The 17760-nt window shown below is 48.7% G+C and overlaps 1 protein-coding gene across 2 annotated transcripts in view; it reads left to right on the top strand.

The window, feature by feature from the left end:
- LIN37 (lin-37 DREAM MuvB core complex component) overlaps positions 1-17467 on the top strand; it is a 33986-nt gene extending 16519 nt beyond the window's left edge. For both annotated transcript variants that reach the window (XM_063942192.1, XM_063942191.1), the window contains exons 3-11: positions 2562-2652; positions 3911-3986; positions 4442-4492; positions 5797-5826; positions 12597-12679; positions 15038-15189; positions 15420-15563; positions 15808-15881; positions 16799-17467. In XM_063942192.1, the coding sequence (XP_063798262.1) occupies positions 2619-2652; positions 3911-3986; positions 4442-4492; positions 5797-5826; positions 12597-12679; positions 15038-15189; positions 15420-15563; positions 15808-15881; positions 16799-16880 (726 nt within the window). In that variant the 5' untranslated portion in view covers positions 2562-2618 and the 3' untranslated portion in view covers positions 16881-17467. The remainder of the gene's footprint in view (positions 1-2561; positions 2653-3910; positions 3987-4441; positions 4493-5796; positions 5827-12596; positions 12680-15037; positions 15190-15419; positions 15564-15807; positions 15882-16798) is intronic.
- The last annotated feature ends 293 nt before the right edge of the window (positions 17468-17760 follow it).

Here is a 17760-nt window from a genome sequence, read left to right as displayed (position 1 = left end):
TGGTATGTATCTCGCCCTTAGATTAACAAAAATCCTTTCCTCTACTGTCCGACTCCTCTGGGCACAGTTCTTTAACTGAGGTCTAGAGGAGGGGCATAGAGGGAGGAGCCAGTGCACACCCATCTAAAGTCTTTAGAGTGCCCATGTCTCCTGCGGAGCCCGTCTATACCCCATGGTCCTTACGGAGTCCCCAGCATCCTCTACAGACTAGAAGAAAAAGATTTACCGGTAGGTTTAAAATCTTATTATTTGTCTAAGTTCTATTTCTTCACCCCGATTAGAATAGCTTGCTTGGAAGGAATGACACTAAGAGCGGTATTCAATTCTATTCACCCCCTTCCACACCTGTTCTGTTTCTGCTGACGGGCGTGGTATAATCATTTCAGTTTGCTACCCCCGGGGTAGTAAGGGAGCACAAACTTGATTGCTATGGGCGCGATATGCACGATAACGGGGATCACTTTAGAAAGGAGATAGGGCGTGATATATCATTTAAATACCACCCAATAAGTCAAGTTCCTATGGCAAGTGACCTTTCTAGTTCGGTCATCCTGACTATGCTTAGAACTGGAAAACCTATTATGGTTAGGATCTACCACCAACTATGGAAGACCTCCATCATCTGGTATTAACACAGGGAAGTCTATGCCTCATAATTCTGTCTTATGCGCCTCCTTTCTTTTTTGCAGGTTGACTTGGATCAGGGATTTTATTGCCATCTATTAATCATCAGTTTTTGGCCTTTTCTATTGTCTGGCTTTCATTTAGAAGTTTCAGACCTTCATCCAGGGGGGTTATTCATATACAGTCACCTTATATGCCACCTGTTCCTTGCTGAGACCTAACTTTGGTCTTGGAGGCTCTCCAGAAGACTCCATTTGAGCTACAGGACTTTCGAGCTAATGGAGTTGCATTTCCTTAACTGGAAGGTTGCGTGCCTGCTTGCTCGAGCCTCAGCCCCGCAGAATTGTCATGTAATTCACCTTTGTTGATTTTCCATGCTATCCGTCTAGTCCGTCGAACTCTCCCATTCCTTCAGAAAGAAAGAAAATTGTGTCACAGTTCCATTTAATGCAGGAAATTGTTCTGCCGGCTCTTCAGCAGAACAGATCTCCTTCTAGTCCCTCTAGTTTTCTTGGATGTGAAATTATTATTGCAATTATAAATAGGAGCCTCAAAGTTTCAATGGGAAACCTCAGCAATTTCACTACAAGAAATCACAGTGGTTTCACTTGTTGATGCCACCTGTGTTTACATTAGAGAGAAGGACCAAGATTTCCGTAGATTAAACCTTACTCCCCAAAGGCTCTGCGTAGTAGCAGGGCATGCTTATCTAATGTTGTAAGAGTAATGGTAGATGTATGCTGTGTGTGGATTGCATTATTGCCATACCTTTGTCATACAGGAAGTGTTCTTATACAGTAAGTGCTTCTGCAGCCATGGTTCAGTATGATTTGCAGGTAGTAAAGACACACTTCTGCAGTTCTCCAGAGTGCTGTGGTGATTTTCACACAGATTGCTTTACAGTAATGTAGTGAGGGCATACATGATGAGCTATAGTTGGTGTATGTAGGAATGGGGAAATAATATGTTAATATGTATTCTGGAATTGGTACATGAAATTGCCTGGGTAGCAAGCTTAAGCTCCTTGGAGGAATTGGACAATGTGTGGACACCTTTGATGAACCAACTGTTGTCCCAAATGACATCTGAGACAATCTCATGCTTTACATCCAAATACTCCGCCGGCACACTGAAAAGAATCAGCAATGAGATTTGAATGTTACATGATAATAGAAATAAAGACATCTCAGTTTGCATGGATTTGCAAAGATATGATTAAGCCAGCAGGCCATGTCACGGCATCTCTGTTTCTGGTGGTCCCTAACACTACATAGTTATAGCACACACTCTCGGTCATAATTGCATATTGTTATGCTACTTGCATATTGTTATGCTACATGATAATAGCCAACTCACCTGGAGACACATTTATGACCACCATAGGGTCACCCACTAGTCCCTTGGGACTTGAATTCACTGTTGATAGCATTACAGCAGTTGTCCTTTGAACCACTGCCTGCAGAACTTGTTGTCTCCTCATATTTGTTCCAGGTTTGACAAGGGGCATGTGGCTGTCTTTATCAGCAAAGTCCTCCAGGCCACCATTTTGCCATAGACATTCTCTCCCTAAGTTTATTGGCGGCTTTTGGACATCATATTGTCTGCGCCCCCCTAATGCAGATTTCTGTTTGTGCTTGTTGTTAAATCGCTTTCTCCACTACTTGAAGGAAGACCTATATGGGACAACGGCTTGTCTCAGTCGTAGATCCTAAGTTGGGCTTCATTTATTACACTGGTTAGGAGCAGGCGGGACAGTGGCTTACTGAGAGAAGACAGTAAGATTCTGTTTGCACGCCTTGCCTCCTAGAGGGCTCAGCTGTCCTGTATCTCCATGCAGGCACTGGAGAAAATTATTTAATCAGAAACGCCAAACGTCATCAGATTAGGCATCAATCGCTTGTCTTTAGCACTTCTGTAATGTCTGTTCTCCATTATAGGTGTTCCAGATACTAGTAAGGAGAGATTTCCAGCTGTGACCCAGTCTGACGTCCGCCATGTCACTCACAAAGGTGAAGGTGGAGAAACCAGGTGAGGAGGACGCTTGTAGCCATTTAGGTTAGTCACTGCCCTTGGCATGTGCACGCAGATAACGATGTCCATCTTAGATTATAGCCAGATTGGTGCGACATCGCAACGTGTGGACAGTCAACTGAAACCAGGTCAAGGCACATGAAAAGCACTTTATCATAATTATTAGTATAAGACTTTATAGGGAGTCTGTGGTCCACAACGCCGTACAGAGAGCAAATGACAAGACAGTACAGGGTAACACAGTACAATACAGTAAGCAGTACAGTATACAAAAATAAATAACACAACAACTCTCAACTGGTACAAGTGGTGCAACGGTAAACTCGTTACAAGCTGAAACCTGTACCCGTAGGCTAGGGAGCAGCTCACAGATTTAGAGCCACTGCAAGAGGTGTGAAGGATAGACAAACATGGGGTAGGGTTCTGGGCATAGGGGTTCATTCCGAGTTGATCGCACAGCTACGATCATTCACACTGACATGCGGGGGGGCGCCCAGCACAGGGCTAGTCGGCCCCGCATGTCAGTGCCGCCCCCCCCCCCCCCCCCCCCCCCCGCAGAAGTGCAAAGACATCGCACAGCGGCGATGCCTTTGCACTTCAAGAGTAGCTCCCGACCAGCGCAGCTTTAGCATGCTGCCCGGGAGCTACTCGTCGCTCCCCGGCCCGCAGCGGCTGCGTATGATGTCACGCAGCCGCTGCGGCCCGCCCCCCCAACGGTCCAGCCACACCTGCGTTGGCCGGACCGCTCCCCCTAAACGGCGGCTTAACGCCGCCGTCCAGCCCTCTCCCGCTCAGTGATCGCCTCTGCCTCAGAGGCGATCGTTAGGCAACGACGGCTGCCATGTGCCGCCGCACTGCGGCGCATGTGCAGTTCCGACCCGATCTCTGCGCTGCGACGAGCGATCGGGTCGGAATTACTCCCATAGAGTCCAAGGAGGAGGTGAATGAGTGTAGCTAGTCTGATGAGACAGGAGGGAGGAGGGCCCTGCTCTTAAAGCACTTTCCATTTGTCCTGCCCATCCTCTGTCATCTGTTTTCAGGAGGCCATGGAGAATTTTTCAGTAGATAGCTACTGATTTTAATATGGGAATACACTGCACACATCTCCTAGATGAAAGGGTGGGGGCGATTTTACAGAGAGATAATTTATTCATAATCATTGAACCCAACAGTGACTGCTGTATACTCTGGTTGTTGTTGCTACTATTGCAGCTCACTACAGACATATATATTTTCTCCTCCATCAATCTCCTAGACTTAGAGGCAGCAAGTGCCCGCAATCGTCTGGACGCAGTCCTGCAGGAGCTCCTGGATAAGAGCGATGTGGACAGGTGAGATGGTCTTCCGAATACCGTGCAGGGGATCCCAGTACAGCACTGACCGCCTATTGGTTTGCTGTATTCTGTCCGGCCTGTAGGTGGCGTCACTGTCTGGTGTGCCCCCGTACGACTAGCTAACGGCTGTTGAAGTGTATTAACCACAATGTCGACAGTCAAAAAGCCGACACTACAATGTTAAATGTCTTAATGTTGATAACACAGCTAAAATATCGTCAAAGGAAATGTTGGGGGCTGGGGTTTGGGTGTCAACATAATGTACTTGTCTACATGTTGACTGTTGACATGGTTTACCTGTTGACATAGTGGGGTCCACATAATCACTGTCGACATTGTAGTTCATGACGACACATACCAAACCCTAATATACTGTTTTCTGTTTAATAACTGTTTGCAGGGGTAATTATATTCCGTTGTCTGCTTCATGTAACATCTGTGTGTCTCTATAGGGAACAGCTGGAGGATGAAAGTGGCAAAGCCTCTACAGACCCCCATTGCAAGTAAGGTAGAGAGAAGGGCCGTTGTGTGATGCTTATATTTGTATCTGGAAGATGATTCTTGTAGTGGAACATTATTGCCTCCTAAGATATTAATGGGGGGTATTTATCGAACCATGGAGAGAGATAAAGTATGAGCCAATCAGCTACTGTGGTGTTACAGGCTGTGTTTTAAAAATGACGGGTTGGTTATGCTTTATCACTCTCCGGGGCAGATGTACTAAGCCGTGGAGAGAGATTATGGGGTCTATGTACTAACCCTTGGAAAGAGAGAAAGTACAAGCCAATCAGCTCCTAACGGCCATGTTACATATTTGAAGTTTTGGTTCCGTGACACCTTCCACTAATTATGTGATGCAAAACTCCATGTTACAGAGTGCTAATAACACCGCAAATTATAATAGAGCCATTTGGTCATAATAATGCAGCCTTAGGTGTATCTTACCAAACACAAGAGGACACCATTTGCGCCAATCAGGGTTTCTCTTTCATCCTCTTGGGGGACACTGGACCAATAGGGGTAGAGACCCACCGTTAGGAATTTGGCACTTTAAATGTGTCCGAACTGTTTAAGCCCCACCCTCTTGTATGTCCCCATCATACAAGGAGCTCCGTTTGCGGGTTGAAATCTGATGGGCAATGGATGACAAATGACAGTCAGAACCAATGCATAGTAGCAGGTCACCATGTATGCATGTCGGTTTCAATCCAACGCTTGGTAAATTGACCCCCCCCTTGAGTTTTAAAGTAGACTACTAGACTATATGGGTTGAATGATTTATTGTGGGTGGTGTGGCAGGCACTACAAATCGAAAACAGAGGAATCATTGGATCGCCGTTTCTGCGGTCAGACTGCTCTGCCTCTATCACGCTAAGAACCTTGGCAGGCTATAATATTCAGCGAGTCCCAAACCCTCCCTGCTGGAGTCCCTGGCTAAAGCCATTCTGTGATCTGTGTCCCAGGCTAAAGCCGTTCTGTAATATGTGTCCTTGGCTAAAGCCGTTCTGTGATCTGTGTCCCAGGCTAAATCAGTTCTATGATCCACCCCTGCAGGCCACCCCAGCTCTCCCTGTCCCAGGGTGTACTGTATATAGTCTCCCAGACACGTCTGTAGCTCACCCCACCCCTGCAGGCCACCCCTAGGAGCCGTCCCAGCTCTCTCTGTCCCTGGGTGTACTGTATATAGCAGTCTGGTGTAAGAAGAAAACCACAATTCCGCAGTGGGCGATGCTTCCAGGTAAAACCAGATCTCTAAATATTGTTAAATGTAAACTGCAGTTACGTGACGTTCCTCTTTTTCTTCCAGGGACTCCTCTCCATCTGCTGCCGGCAAACGGTAATTATTGGTTTTCCTTCCTCTTCCTAGAGCGCTGCGGTATGACCGGTAAGGTATGCGTATGGGGTGTGTCACACTAGCCATAGCACATAATGGGAGCAGTTCTGCCCATTTACTCATATACATAATGTAGAATAGAAGGGACGTAACGCTGCACGTAGTGGAAAGCGAATCAGTCTCCATTAGTACAGCGGTTTGCACCACATTCACCCGTGTTCCGAGGTCCGAGCATATGTGCGCACGGGATAGGTAATAAGGATTAATACACTTGAACAAAACTCTACTTGGATAAAACAAGCTTTGTAAATTCCACTTAGGGTTCACTTTTTGAGAATGTCCCCATATTGAACATAGATGTATTATTAGGGCACATAAGGCGCCACTAAAGCTGCTTTGTCGCTTATCCAGGCCAAGCAGGACGCAATAACGCATAGCCGGCGTGTAGGACAGAAAGCTCCGCCCTCTGCTGATCTCGGCATGTCTCATTAAGTATCGGCCTAGTGCTGATGTGTCACGTGATCAATCCTGGCCGGCCCCAGTGTGCAAAATAAGCAATATCTCATGCGCAAGTTCCCCTCCACTGTTCCCAGACCGCAGGACACAGTACACACACCAGCAGCTAGTCCTGCCAGTATGTGAGAAGACAATACGCTATGTTATTTAATAAAAGCCACAGTAATACTGTCACCATAGAGGTGGCCATATACTGCTATATCGGTATATGTATGCAGAGACTGGAGAAAAAAAGGGATGTTAATTGCTTTAATACATGTTGATGGTCAATATTAATATATATATATTTCTCTAACGTCCTAAGTGGATGCTGGGGACTCCGTCAGGACCATGGGGAATAGCGGCTCCGCAGGAGACAGGGCACAAAAATAAAGCTTTAGGATTAGGTGGTGTGTACTGGCTCCTCCCCCTATGACCCTCCTCCAAGCCTCAGTTAGGTTTTTGTGCCCGTCCGAGCAGGGTGCAATCTAGGTGGCTCTCTTAAAGAGCTGCTTAGAAAAAGTTTTTTAGGTTTTTTATTTTCAGTGAGTCCTGCTGGCAACAGGCTCACTGCATCGAGGGACTTAGGGGAGAGAATTTCAACTCACCTGCGTGCAGGATGGATTGGATTCTTAGGCTACTGGACACCATTAGCTCCAGAGGGAGTCGGAACACAGGTCTCACCCTGGGGTTCGTCCCGGAGCCGCGCCGCCGACCCCCCTTACAGATGCTGAAGATTGAAGGTCCGGAAACAGGCGGCAGAAGGCTCTTCAGTCTTCATGAAGGTAGCGCACAGCACTGCAGCTGTGCGCCATTGTTGTCACACACTTCACACCAAGCGGTCACGGAGGGTGCAGGGCGCTGCTGGGGGCGCCCTGGGCAGCAATATTTTAATACCTTAAGGCAAAAGAATACATCACATATAGCCATTAAGGCTATATGTATGTATTTAACCCATGCCAGTTATCTAAATCTACGGGAGGAAAGCCCGCCGAAATAGGGGGCGGGGCTTATTCTCCTCAGCACACAGCGCCATTTTCCTGCTCAGCTCCGCTGTGAGGAAGGCTCCCAGGACTCTCCCCTGCACTGCACTACAGAAACAGGGTAAAACAGAGAGGGGGGGCATTTTTTGGCGATATATTGGATATATTTAAGCTGCTATAAGGAACAACACTTATATAAGGTTGTTCCCATATATATTATAGCGCTTGGGTGTGTGCTGGCAAACTCTCCCTCTGTCTCCCCAAAGGGCTAGTGGGGTCCTGTCTTCGATAAGAGCATTCCCTGTGTGTCTGCTGTGTGTCGGTACGTGTGTGTCGACATGTATGAGGACGATGTTGGCGTGGAGGCAGAGCAATTGCCGATAATGGTGATGTCACCCCCCAGGGAGTCGACACCGGAATGGATGGCTTTGTTTATGGAATTACGTGATAATGTCAGCACATTACAAAAATCAGTTGACGACATGAGACGGCCGGCAAACCAGTTAGTACCTGCCCAGGCGTCTCAGACACCGTCAGGGGCTGTAAAGCGCCCTTTACCTCAGTCGGTCAACACAGACACAGACACTGAATCTAGTGTCGACGGTGATGAAACAAACGTATTTTCAAGTAGGGCCACACGTTATATGATCACGGCAATGAAGGAGGCTTTGCATATCTCTGATACTGCAAGTACCACAAAAAGGGGTATTATGTGGGGGGTGAAAAAACTACCTGTAGTTTTTCCTGAATCAGAGGAATTAAATGATGTATGTGATGAAGCGTGGGTTAACCCAGATAGAAAAATGCTAATTTCAAAAAAGTTATTAGCATTATACCCTTTCCCGCCAGAGGTTAGGGCGCGCTGGGAAACACCCCCTAGGGTGGATAAGGCGCTCACACGCTTATCAAAACAAGTGGCGTTACCGTCTCCTGATACGGCCGCCCTCAAGGATCCAGCGGATAGGAGACTGGAAACTACCCTAAAAAGTATATACACACATACTGGTGTTATACTGCGACCGGCCATCGCCTCAGCCTGGATGTGCAGTGCTGGGGTCGTCTGGTTGGATTCCCTGACTGAAAATATTGATACCCTGGATAGGGACAGTATTTTATTGACTATAGAGCAATTAAAGGATGCTTTCCTTTATATGCGAGATGCGCAGAGAGATATTTGCACTCTGGCATCGAGAGTAAATGCGATGTCCATATCTGCCAGAAGGAGTTTATGGACGCGACAGTGGTCAGGTGATGCGGATTCCAAACGACATATGGAAGTATTGCCGTATAAAGGGGAGGAATTATTTGGCGTCGGTCTATCTGATCTGGTGGCCACGGCAACTGCCGGAAAATCCACTTTTTTACCTCAGACCCCCTCCCAACAGAAAAAGACACCGTCTTTTCAGCCGCAGTCCTTTCGTTCCTATAAGAACAAGCGGACAAAAGGACAGTCATATCTGCCTCGGGGCAGAGGAAGGGGTAAGAGAGGGCAGCAAGCAGCCCCTGCCCAGGAACAGAAGCCCTCCCAGGGTTCTGCAAAGCCCTCAGCATGACGCTGGGGCCTTACAAGCGGACTCAGGAACGGTGGGGGGTCGACTCAAGAATTTCAGCGCACAGTGGGCTTGCTCACAGGTGGACCCCTGGATTCTGCAGGTAGTATCTCAGGGTTACAGGTTGGAATTCGAGAAGTCTCCCCCTCGCCGGTTCCTAAAGTCTGCTTTGCCAACGTCTCCCTCAGACAGGGCGACGGTATTGGAAGCCATTCACAAGCTGTTTTCTCAGCAGGTGATAGTCAAGGTACCCCTCCTACAACAGGGAAAGGGGTATTACTCCACGCTATTTGTGGTACCGAAGCCGGACGGCTCGGTAAGACCTATTCTAAATCTGAAATCTTTGAACCTGTACATACAAAAATTCAAGTTCAAGATGGAGTCACTCAGAGCAGTGATAGCGAATCTGGAAGAAGGGGACTTTATGGTGTCCCTGGACATAAAGGATGCTTACCTGCATGTCCCAATTTGCCCTTCACATCAAGGGTACCTCAGGTTCGTGGTGCAAAACTGTCATTATCAGTTTCAGACGCTGCCGTTTGGATTGTCCACGGCACCTCGGGTCTTTACCAAGGTAATGGCCGAAATGATGATTCTTCTGCGAAGAAGAGGCGTATTAATTATCCCTTACTTGGACGATCTGATAAGGGCAAGGTCCAGAGAACAGCTGGAGGACGGAGTAGCACTAACCCAAGTAGTGCTGCAACAACACGGGTGGATTCTGAATTTTCCAAAATCTCAGTTGACCCCGACAACACCTCTGCTGTTCCTGGGAATGATTCTGGACACGGTTCAGAAAAAGGTGTTTCTTCGGGAGGAGAAAGCCAGGGAGTTATCCGAACTTGTCAGGAACCTCCTAAAACCAGGGACAGTGTCTGTGCATCAATGCACAAGAGTCCTGGGAAAGATGGTGGCTTCTTACGAAGCGATTCCATTCGGCAGATTCCACGCACGAACTTTTCAGTGGGATCTGCTGGACAAATGGTCCGGATCGCATCTGCAGATGCATCAGCGGATAACCTTATCGCCACGGACAAGGGTGTCTCTTCTGTGGTGGTTGCAGAGTGCTCATCTGTTAGAGGGCCGCAGATTCGGCATACAGGACTGGGTCCTGGTGACCATGGATGCCAGTCTGAGAGGCTGGGGAGCGGTCACACAAGGAAGAAACTTCCAGGGAGTATGGTCAAGCCTGGAGATGTCTCTTCACATAAATATACTGGAGCTAAGAGCGATTTACAATGCTCTAAGTCTGGCAAAACCCCTGCTTCAGGGTCAGCCGGTGTTGATCCAGTCGGACAACATCACGGCAGTCGCCCACGTAAACAGACAGGGCGGCACAAGAAGCAGGACAGCAATGGCAGAAGCTGCAAGGATTCTTCGCTGGGCGGAAGATCATGTGATAGCACTGTCAGCAGTATTCATTCCGGGAGTGGACAACTGGGAAGCAGACTTCCTCAGCAGACACGATCTACACCCGGGAGAGTGGGGACTTCATCCAGAAGTCTTCCACATGATTGTGAACCGTTGGGAAAAACCAATGGTGGATATGATGGCGTCCCGCCTCAACAAAAAACTGGACAGGTATTGCGCCAGGTCAAGAGATCCTCAGGCAATAGCTGTGGACGCTCTGGTAACACCGTGGGTGTTCCAGTCAGTGTATGTGTTCCCTCCTCTGCCTCTCATACCAAAAGTACTGAGAATTATACGGCAAAAGGGAGTAAGAACGATACTAGTGGCTCCGGATTGGCCAAGAAGAACTTGGTACCCGGAACTTCAAGAGATGCTCACGGAGGATCCGTGGCCTCTACCTCTAAGACGGGACCTGCTTCAGCAGGGACCGTGTCTATTCCAAGACTTACCGCGGCTGCGTTTGACGGCATGGCGGTTGAACGCCGAATTCTAAAGGAAAAAGGCATTCCGGAAGAGGTCATTCCTACACTGGTAAAAGCCAGGAAGGAGGTGACTGCACAACATTATCACCGCATTTGGAGAAAATATGTTGCGTGGTGTGAGGCCAGGAAGGCCCCCACGGAGGAATTTCAACTGGGTCGATTCCTACATTTCCTGCAAACAGGATTGTCTATGGGCCTCAAATTGGGGTCCATTAAGGTTCAAATTTCGGCCCTGTCGATTTTCTTCCAGAAAGAATTGGCTTCAGTTCCTGAAGTCCAGATTTTTGTAAAAGGAGTACTACATATACAGCCCCCGGTTGTGCCCCCAGTGGCACCGTGGGATCTTAATGTAGTCTTGGATTTTCTCAAATCCCATTGGTTTGAGCCGCTCAAATCGGTGGAGCTGAAGTATCTTACATGGAAAGTAACCATGCTACTGGCCCTGGCTTCAGCCAGGAGAGTATCAGAATTGGCGGCTTTATCATATAAGAGCCCATATCTGATTTTCCATACGGACAGGGCAGAACTGCGGACGCGTCCTCATTTTCTGCCTAAGGTGGTGTCAGCGTTTCACCTGAACCAGCCTATTGTGGTGCCTGCGGCTACTAACGAGTTGGAGGATTCCAAGTTGTTGGACATGGTCCGGGCATTGAAAATATATATTTCAAGAACGGCGGGAGTCAGAAAGTCTGACTCACTGCTTATATTGTATGCACCCAACAAGATGGGTGCTCCTGCTTCTAAGCAGACGATTGCTCGTTGGATTTGTAGCACAATTCAACTTGCACATTCTGTGGCAGGCTTGCCACAACCTAAATCTGTCAAGGCCCATTCCACAAGGAAAGTGGGCTCATCCTGGGCGGCTGCCCGGGGAGTCTCGGCATTACAACTCTGCCGAGCTGCTACTTGGTCAGGGGCAAACACGTTTGCAAAATTCTACAAATTTGATACCCTGGCTGAGGAGGACCTTGAGTTCTCTCATTCGGTGCTGCAGAGTCATCCGCACTCTCCCGCCCGTTTGGGAGCTTTGGTATAATCCCCATGGTCCTGACGGAGTCCCCTGCATCCACTTAGGACGTTAGAGAAAATAAGAATTTACTTACCGATAATTCTATTTCTCGTAGTCCGTAGTGGATGCTGGGCGCCCATCCCAAGTGCGGATTGTCTGCAATACTTGTACATAGTTATTGTTACAAAAAAATCGGGTTGTTATTTGTTGTGAGCCGTCTGTTCAGAGGCTCCTACGTTTGTCATACTGTTAACTGGGTTCAGATCACAAGTTATACGGTGTGATTGGTGTGGCTGGTATGAGTCTTACCCGGGATTCAAAATCCTTCCTTATTGTGTACGCTCGTCCGGGCACAGTATCCTAACTGAGGCTTGGAGGAGGGTCATAGGGGGAGGAGCCAGTACACACCACCTAATCCTAAAGCTTTATTTTTGTGCCCTGTCTCCTGCGGAGCCGCTATTCCCCATGGTCCTGACGGAGTCCCCAGCATCCACTACGGACTACGAGAAATAGAATTATCGGTAAGTAAATTCTTATTATATATATATATATATATATATATATATATATATATATACATATACATATATATATATATATGTTTCTCCCATTGGTTTGTGTGTTCCAAGCACGGTGGGACATGCTGCTGTGTAAAAACCCGGACCAGCCTCTTCTATAGTTGACGTTTATGCATCACTTTGCTTTTTGGTGCATAGTGTATATGAGGTTAAGAACTACCTACGCTGTCGCATAGGTTTATTCATTTACACATCTGTGACAGTTTATTTACGTAGTTATTGGTTGTTCCTGTTAGCCTGTATGAATAAATGTTCCCTCCCCCTAGGCCGTCAGTACGCCTCTCCCACCACCGCCGCAAGAAACGAAAGGAGGAGGATGGAATCAGTGAATCCGGACTTCCCAAAACCAGTAAGCGCACGGCCAGCGACCTTAGAGTCATAAAATAGGGACAAGGGTACATGGGGATTCAGCAAGAGGAGATTGCATCAATATAAATTCACATTAACTTATTAACACTTATTTATATAGCTCCAGCGTAATCGGCTGTGCGTTGCAATTGTGAGCAGAACTGTAATAAAAGGAGACTGGGTAATAACTGAAGCCTCCTGGAGGTGACGCATGGTTCCAGTGTCTCCCACTTGAATTGTATGAGAAACGGGATTTGTGGTCACCGGCACAATTTTGGCGAGATAGCCGTTACATGTAAAAGTTCTGTTTGTCCTAAAAAACGAATTGCCACTTTAAATCTAGCAACTAACTTGCTGAAATTGCGCTGTTGCTGTTACATGTGGGCCATGGACTGTCTGCATGACGCAGGGGCAGTAACATTAAAGCGGCAGAGTATATTACGCTACTATTATTACTATACTCCCTACCATGGCTGGAGGGGGATGTAGTTGGCATCCCGACACTCAGGATGCCGGCGGACGGGACTCTGGCGGAAGACTACCGACACCTGTCAGAGTACAGATGCTGAAATACCGACATCCAACATCCCGCACATAAGTATCAGGGGTAGGTTAGGGTTAGGCTGCAGGAAGGGAGGGTTAGGGTTAAGCTAGGGGCAGGGAGGGTTAGGCTGGGGGAAGGCAGGGTTAGGCTGGGGGAAAGGAGGGTTAGGCTGCATGAAGGGAGGGTTAGGCTGCGGGAAGGGAGGGTTAGGCTGGGGGAAGGGAGGGTTAGGCTGGGGGGAGGGAGGGTTAGGCTGGGGGAAGGGAGGGTTAGGCTGGGGGGAGGGAGGGTTAGGCTGCGGGAAGGGAGGGTTAGGCTGGGGGGAGGGAGGGTTAGGCTGCGGGAAGGGAGGGTTAGGCTGGGGAGAGGGAGGGTTAGGGTTAGGCTGTGGGAAGGGAGGGTTAGGCTGGGGGAAGGGAGGGTTAGGCTGGGGGGAGGGAGGGTTAGGCTGCAGGAAGGGAGGGTTAGGCTGGGGGGAGGGAGGGTTAGGGTTAGGCTGTGTGGAGGGAGGGTTAGGCTGGGGGGAGGGAGTGTTAGGGTTAAGCTGCAGGAGGGGAGGGTTAGGGTTAGTCTGCGGGGAGGGAGGGTTAGGCTGTGGGAGGGACGGTTAGGCTGCGGGAAGGGAGGGTTAGGCTGGGGGGAGAGTTAGGGTTAGGCTGCAGGAGGGGAGGGCTAGGGTTAGTCTGCGGGGAGGGAGGGTTAGGGTTAGGCTGTGGGAGGGGAGGGTTAGGCTGCAGGGAGGGATAGGGTTAGGCTGCGGGGAGGGTAAGGCTGCAGGAAGGGAGAGTTAGGGTTAGTCTGGAGGGAGGGTTAGGGTTAGGCTGCGGGAAGGGAGGGTTAGGGTTAGGCTGCGGGGAGGGTTAGGGTTAGGCTTGGGGGAGGGAGGGTTAGGGTTTGGCTGCGGGGAGGGTTAGGCTGCAGGAAGGGAGAGTTAGGGTTAGGCTGCAGGAGGGAGGGTTAGGGTTAGTCTGTGGGGAGGGTTAGGCTGCAGGACGGGAGAGTTAGGGTTAGGCTGCAGGAAAGGAGGGTTAGGTTGCAGGAGGGGAGGTTAGGTTTTGGCTGCCGGGTGGGGTTAGGGTAAGGCTTTGCAGGGGGGGGGGGGTTAGAGTTAGGATGTGGGAAAGGAGCGTTAAGGGGAGGGAGTGGAGAAGGTTAGACTACTCACCCTATAATTATCGGGATCGTGGCTGTCGGGATGCCGGCGTCTGTCTTCTGACCGCGGCATTCTCAGCGCCCGGATTCTGTACCCAACCCGCTGGAGGTAATATTAAGCAGCAGCAATTTTAAATGATTATTCCTACTAAAACGTATAATGCAGTTTTGGGGGTGGAATTAGGTGCAGCAAAATCTCCCTTGTGCCGGCCGGATCCTCCAGCTCAGCGGGTCCCGCGAAGCCTGGAACTGCCCTGAGTAGAAGAAAACATTGACAAGAGCCCAGCACAGACACAAAGATGGCGGGGCTCAGCCAGATCTGTCGCTCGTAGGGGAGGCATCTTTGCTTTTCTCCTAATTCCATCTGCAACTTTTTTTTGGTGGCTTTCTCATTTAATTTGTGGGACAACACTTACCTCTCGTGGTCAATGAAAATCGAATTCATTATGGGTGAGCAAATAGCCAGACACTCACTTATTCCCAGTGTCTTCATTCTAGCTCTTCGTACATTCATTTTGTACTGTTGTCTACACAACTGTTGTCGTGCCGGGACGTAGAGTATAGCGCTGTACTGCCCGGTATGGAAGCGTTCTACAAAAAAACTGTTTATAATAATAGCAGATAAAAAATCCTAATGACATTAAATACTTCTCTCCCTGCCAGACACTTTTGTCATTCGCCTCTTTGACCGCAGCGTTGACCTGGCGCAGTTCTCAGAAGACACACCCCTTTACCCTGTGTGCAGATCTTGGCTCCGTAACGCCCCGGGAGCCAAAGTTGCTGAGCGGCCCCCAACACCGCCGCCATCAGAAGAGGTACAGTATCTCCTAGATATGAGCGGGGTTTGGAGAACAGGATGGACAAGGTCAGATAAAGTATGTGTTGTTACACAGGTAGCCTTTAAACATGGTCTTTACTGGCTAAAATTCCGATGTGAAACGCGCCAAATCCTACAGACTCTTATTGCCTGATAAACCACAGAGGAAATAAGGAACACTGGGCTTTGCTCCACTTTTAATTATTGTTCCCTTTCTTCTATTTGCAGGGTGAAGTGGTGAACGGGAGTTCTCAGAATCTGCACCATCTGCCTCCCCCAGTGCCGGGCCTGTCAACAGAAGCCGGAGAACCAGTAAACCTGCGGATACCTTCTCCTCTTCCTCGAGATGATGAGCCCCTCAATATCAACGCCGTAAGAGCAGCCACAAAGCAACAACATGGGCTTAAACCAAAGTGCATGCTCTGTTCTCTTCCTTCTACGCTATGGGGGGGACACTGGGACCTTGAGGTTCTGCCAGGAGTTTGAGCACGTTAAACAATTCCTGACACACATTGTGGGGGCAGCTACTGGCGCTTTGTGTTCAGAACCAGGCCGGCAGCGTGTACAGGGGTATCCGATTATTTATGTTACTCATTAATTCCTCTTTCACTTTCAGCCAGCCGATATGCTGCCTAGCATGTCCAGTCTTATCTACCAGAATATGGACCGATGGAAGAAGATCCGGCAGAGGTGAGCCTGTGGATATTGGTGGTCATTCCGAGTTGATCGCTCGCTAGCTGTTTTTAGCAGCCGTGCAAACGGTATGCCGCCGCCCACTGGGAGTGTATTTTAGCTTAGCAGAAGTGCGAACGAAAGGATCGCAGAGCGGCTACAAAATAATTTTGTGCAGTTTGAGTAGCTCCAGACCTACTCAGCGCTTGCGATCACATCAGACTGTTCAGTTCCTGATTTGACGTCACGAACACGCCCTGCGTTCGCCCAGCCACGCCTGCGTTTTTCCTGGTACACCTGCGTTTTTTTGAACACTCCCTGAAAACGGTCAGTTCACACCCAGAAACGCCCTCTTCCTGTCAATCACTCTGCGGCCAGCAGTGCGACTGAAAAGCTTTGCTAGACCTTGTGTGAAACTACATCGTTTGTTGTAATAGTACGCCGCGCATGCGCATTGCGCCGCATGCGAAGAAATGCCTTTTTTTTTTGCCTGATCGCAGCGAACGAAAGCAGCTAGCGAACAACTCGGAATAACCCCCATTGGCCAATCTGTGCTCTCGCGTCCCGACCACAACACATTACACTTGTAATCACTACTGCGATGGTTCCAAAACTTTCCTGGTTCATGAGGCACCTGGACCATCAGCATTCAGCTGGCGGTGGAGTTCTGGTGGAACCTTGTGCGCTTATACAATGTGAGTTATCCGTCCGTAAATCCTTGCTCGGTTTTGAGACTGGCCCACCCACGGAACCCTGTTTGGGGACCGTTGCACTACCGGATAACTAATACGTCAGCATAAGACCACACGAGGCTCCCGTCTCATCTATCCATGGTGGTTTAGTTACCTCCCGGGAACGTTCACTAATACTCTGTTTTGTTGTTGACTGTGCGATCGCCATTGTACACACAAACTTCCTATTCTTGTGCTTAACAGGTGGAAAGACGCGTCTTACCGTAACCAGCAGCGATACGCGCAGAGCATTAAGATCCTGAAGGAGATTTACGAGCGTCAGTAAAGATCCGAGACCCCAGTCCGTCCCGTCCCAGCACCACCACTTACTACAGGACTGACCCCGAGCGTTGTGTTGTGTAATGTCTATGTGTCACCGCTCCCGAGGATATGTGTCTGGTGGCTGTAGTTTATGAGGATTGGATTGGAACGCAGGATGGTAACCGCCTAATACTCACAGTACCTACCTTGTTAGCGCAGAGTTCCATGTTAATGCCAAGAGCCGCCGACTTTATATCCCTCCAACCTAGACATTACGGGAGCGGCACACATTAAAGCATAGGTAATAAGTCCCTGTCATATGATGATTTCTGCCTGCAGTGCTCATACATTGTAGCATCTGCATGAAAGACGCCATTTACACTGCCTGGTATGTGCGGGCTACACGCGTTCCACCGACCTATAACTCAGCTATATTTAGGTTTTACTGATCCTTCCCCTTTATCTTGTTTCCTGCCGCTATCACATGGTTACTTTGCTATCCGTTACCGTTGTGGATCATGCTTGTAGTTGCCTTTTCTTCCTTCGGGGATATTATTAGAACTGAATTTTTAAAACATTTTATTAAAATAAATTAAAACTATGCATTTCTAATGTTTTACCTTTATTTTTGTGAAGTATCACTGTTGTTTTTATGACTAAACCCGAGTAGTTTTCAGCGCTGTTTTAGGGTGCTAAACGGGGCTTATGTGCCCAGTATGTGATCCTGGTGATAGAATAAATCTGCATTACAGTGGAACGCCTGACTTGCATTATTCAGGAGGCAGGAGGAAAGTCTGGTCAGCGGCAGCAAGTACAGAGCAGAAGACGGGAGACTGATCGCTACACACAGATCTATCGCAGCAAAGCTGACACATTGCTCAGAGGCTGCCGGTGTTTGTGGTAGG

This window comes from Pseudophryne corroboree, chromosome 10 (genome assembly GCF_028390025.1).
Source record: "Pseudophryne corroboree isolate aPseCor3 chromosome 10, aPseCor3.hap2, whole genome shotgun sequence".
NCBI lineage: Eukaryota > Metazoa > Chordata > Amphibia > Anura > Myobatrachidae > Pseudophryne > Pseudophryne corroboree.
Note: the sequence above shows the minus strand (reverse complement) of the source record. Positions and strands in the feature narration are given on the sequence as shown.